The sequence below is a fragment of the Habropoda laboriosa genome, unplaced genomic scaffold (genome assembly GCF_001263275.1).
Source record: "Habropoda laboriosa isolate 0110345459 unplaced genomic scaffold, ASM126327v1 scaffold145, whole genome shotgun sequence".
In the NCBI taxonomy this organism is placed as follows: Eukaryota; Metazoa; Arthropoda; class Insecta; order Hymenoptera; family Apidae; genus Habropoda; species Habropoda laboriosa.
In genome coordinates, this window is record NW_017100307.1 from 1,264,707 (window position 1) to 1,268,549 (window position 3,843).

General features: G+C 27.3%; 1 protein-coding gene across 3 annotated transcripts in view; it reads left to right on the forward strand.

The window, feature by feature from the left end:
- LOC108574049 (tyrosine-protein kinase Src42A) overlaps positions 1-1,989 on the forward strand; it is a 7,828-nt gene extending 5,839 nt beyond the window's left edge. For all 3 annotated transcript variants that reach the window (XM_017936555.1, XM_017936556.1, XM_017936557.1), the window contains 3 exons: positions 936-1,263; positions 1,363-1,698; positions 1,777-1,989. In XM_017936555.1, the coding sequence (XP_017792044.1) occupies positions 936-1,263; positions 1,363-1,698; positions 1,777-1,985 (873 nt within the window). In that variant the 3' untranslated portion in view covers positions 1,986-1,989. The remainder of the gene's footprint in view (positions 1-935; positions 1,264-1,362; positions 1,699-1,776) is intronic.
- Positions 1,990-3,843: the final 1,854 nt, after the last annotated feature.

The window sequence follows — 3,843 nt, forward strand, 5'->3', positions numbered from 1 at the left end:
TTTCTTCCCATCTAATGAACTTTATATATTTTCTGAACAATTTTAATGAGCTAATACAAAAAAAATTCACAATACTATTAAAAAGACACTTTTGTCTTATCAAATTATATGATTTAATGCTCTCAGTGGCTGAAGCTTTTTTCTACTGTTTTTAAATATTTTTCTTTATACTAACTACTACAAGGCATTGAGGGCATTTTATGTTAAAATACTTAAAATATGGTGCTACATTCTTGTTGATAATGTACATAATCTACAAAAATTATTAGTGTATAAATTTATGTCTTGGATCGTGCATAAGTGTTCAATTACTAAGTTCCTGAAATTATATTTGATGACTTTATATTCTTATCCATAAAAATAAATATTACTGACTTCTAAAAAGTATTATTACGTGTCAAGAATAAAGATTCATCTGCTACAACATATAATTCTAAACTTACATTTCTTGTACCTTAGCCACTGTGTTTATTCAAATTGAAAATATTTTTCTTTATCAAGCCATGTGAATGTCAAAAGGCATGAAATTAAATACTTAAAATTTGCTTTTGATCACTTGCATCTTGCACTGTTTTTTTTTAAATTTTTTATAGTATTACCATTAGATTAGATATTTTAATTTAAGCAATACTTGTTTGTTATTTTATGTAATAAAATCATTAAGAACTTGATGAGCAGTTATGCAGCATAAGCAACATCTTTAAAGGGCTTCTAATTAGGTTTGTATTCATAGAGAGTAAGATCAGTGCTCCAAATCTTTAAAGGAATTTTAGAACTTTGGCTAATATACATATACTTAAGTTTCTCTGTCTCATTTGTTAGTGTACAACTTGTAAAAAGGAGCATTTGTTATTAATGCCATAGTAACATGTTTATTTGCGAAAATTGAGAAGTTTAACAGTCATTGACTGGCACATACTTGATTTTGTTGATAGGTTGAGAAACCTGTAACTGAGGGTCTTAGTCACCGTACGCGAGATCAATGGGAGATTGACCGTTCTTCTCTCAAATTTGTGAGAAAATTAGGCCAGGGTCAGTTTGGAGAAGTATGGGAAGGATCATGGAATAATACAACTGCAGTGGCAATAAAAACACTCAAACCAGGAACTATGGATCCAAAAGATTTCTTGGCAGAAGCACAAATTATGAAGAAACTTCGTCATGCAAAATTAATTCAATTATATGCTGTTTGTACCTTGGAAGAACCTATTTATATAATCACAGAACTGATGAGGAATGGTAGCTTGTTAGAATATTTACAAGGTAACAAAATTATATTGTTCAATTATTTATCTTAGTATATGATCTTATATCTATCTACTAGTTTGTATATGTATATATATTATTATTTTGTCCTAATAGGCAAAGGAAAAACATTAAATCTACAACGATTAATAGATATGGCTGCACAAATTGCAGCGGGTATGGCGTATCTTGAATCACAAAATTATATTCATAGGGATTTAGCTGCTCGTAATGTTTTAGTAGCAGAATTAAATGTCGTGAAGATTGCAGATTTTGGATTAGCTAGACTGATTAAAGAAGACGAATATGAAGCTCGAATAGGAGCGCGGTTTCCAATTAAATGGACTGCACCTGAAGCTGCAAATTATAGTAAATTCAGCATTAAATCCGATGTATGGTCATTTGGTATTCTTCTGACAGAATTGGTTACTTATGGTAGAATACCATATCCGGGTAAATACGTTTTCAAACTAAAATTTTATATTTTTTATAAAAATTGAAACAGATATTTAACTATTTTTAATGTTATAGGTATGACAAATGCTGAGGTTCTGCATCAAGTAGAACATGGTTATAGGATGCCATGCCCACCTGGTTGCCCAACTGCATTGTATGATATTATGTTAGAATGTTGGAATAAGGACCCCATGAAGAGGCCAACTTTCGAAACATTACAGTGGAAACTGGAGGATTTCTTTACTATGGAAGGCTCCGAGTATAAAGAAGCATCTGGATATTAAAGTACTAAAACACTTCATAGTCTTTGGTTATAACATATTTCGTTACAATATCGGCAAGATATGATAGATATTCTGTATGAATGTACAAGATAAATGCAGATTATTATAATTAACAATTGTATTCAGAGTACGGATGTTTGTGATATTTGAGAGTATACTTTATACTAAATGGTAGTCTTCTTTTTACAAAGTATACATGATATCATTTATTTTTTTAGCAATATGATTATGCTGCTGCTTTTGTTACATATTCTGGCTGCCATAAAATTGTCGAACAAGTTTGTCAATTCATGAATAATTGTACACAAATGAAAATTGGAACTTCAATAATTTTCGAGAACAGTGATGTAGTTTAGATTTTATTTTAGAAAATTATATTCTGAATGTGTAAATGTCGGTATTAATAGTGGTTTTGGACAATATTTATGGGAGTTAACATTCTTAAACTTAAATTTTATTGGTTATAAATTTTGACGCGGTAATACAATTGTCAAAAGTATTCCACAAATTTCCAATCAGGATTCAATATTTATATTTACAGTAAGATGGATTATTATCCACTTTGACTCATCTTTCCTTTTATTTTTATTTTTTATTATTGTTAATTTTTTCTATTAAGAACTTGAAAGTATAACGCATTTTATGCTGAAAATTTACGAAAGAATGTAGTGCATTAAAAAATCACAAGTGGCCTGCTAAGCCAATGTAAATGTAAGATAAATTTTTAAAATATTTATTGTTATTCATTTTATAGCTTTTCTGGGTATGTTAACTCTCAATTATTCTTGAAAAGAGCACACATAACTAGAAGCAATGCATCTAATCTAAAAATAATTCCTAACTGTTCATAACAAATGTAGTATGTGTGTAAGATAACATAAGAAAGTATACAAGGGTATTAATATTAATATTATTACAAGCATGTAAACTATCAATGCTTGAATTTTTTATTTAATAGTATAAAGTATGTTATAGCTTTAGCATTGCAAAATTAGTATTAACCATTCACTTGATCAATTCAATTTACTTGTTATTTTCAAACTCTTGAATTTTTCATTTTTATATATTTGTATGTTAGAGATTATGTTATTATTAATTTATTAGGTTGACAAATTATGTCTTTTATCAATATTTAAAAAATTTAGAACTTCTCCATTAAGGGATACAAAATTATGCAATAATAATAGTATCCTAGCTTATTTACGTTTGCATTAATGTTTATATCATGCCGTATTTATTAATATTTACTTTGTTTTTTGGAGAACTTCCACTATTTCTATATAATATGTACTTTTGTAAAATCATATGTAAAAAGAAGTTTATCTCATTTATGAAAAGACATTAAATATTTGTAAAATGAATACTTAGAATTTGTAATATGGTTTGCTTTTTATACAGATGGATATACACAAAAATTTGTCATAAATACAAAAAAAATTTATCTAGTCAGAGACCACTACTTTAATGTGAACATTTTCATAGTGTTAAAGACATTTAAACAAGTTTGTTCATAACCATAAGACATACTGCCAAATAAGTATGAGGAAACAACTATATTGCTGTTATTATATTTAGAAAAAATAATTTGAAGAAAAAAAAATAAAATTATATAACGACGAAGTATATACCAATAATTAAATCAAGAATAACATATTGCTTAAAATTATGTATAGAGAAACTTTAACCGTTTCTGTGGTCATCTGATGATTAATTAAAAGCATTTTGTTGTATTATTATTTCAAGTAATTATATCACTGATAGTAAATAGTATTAATATTGATCGTAGTAAGAGTTAAAAAAAATCATTTATATAGGATGTCAGGTAATTTTGTACAAAAATAAATTTTTATATGACATA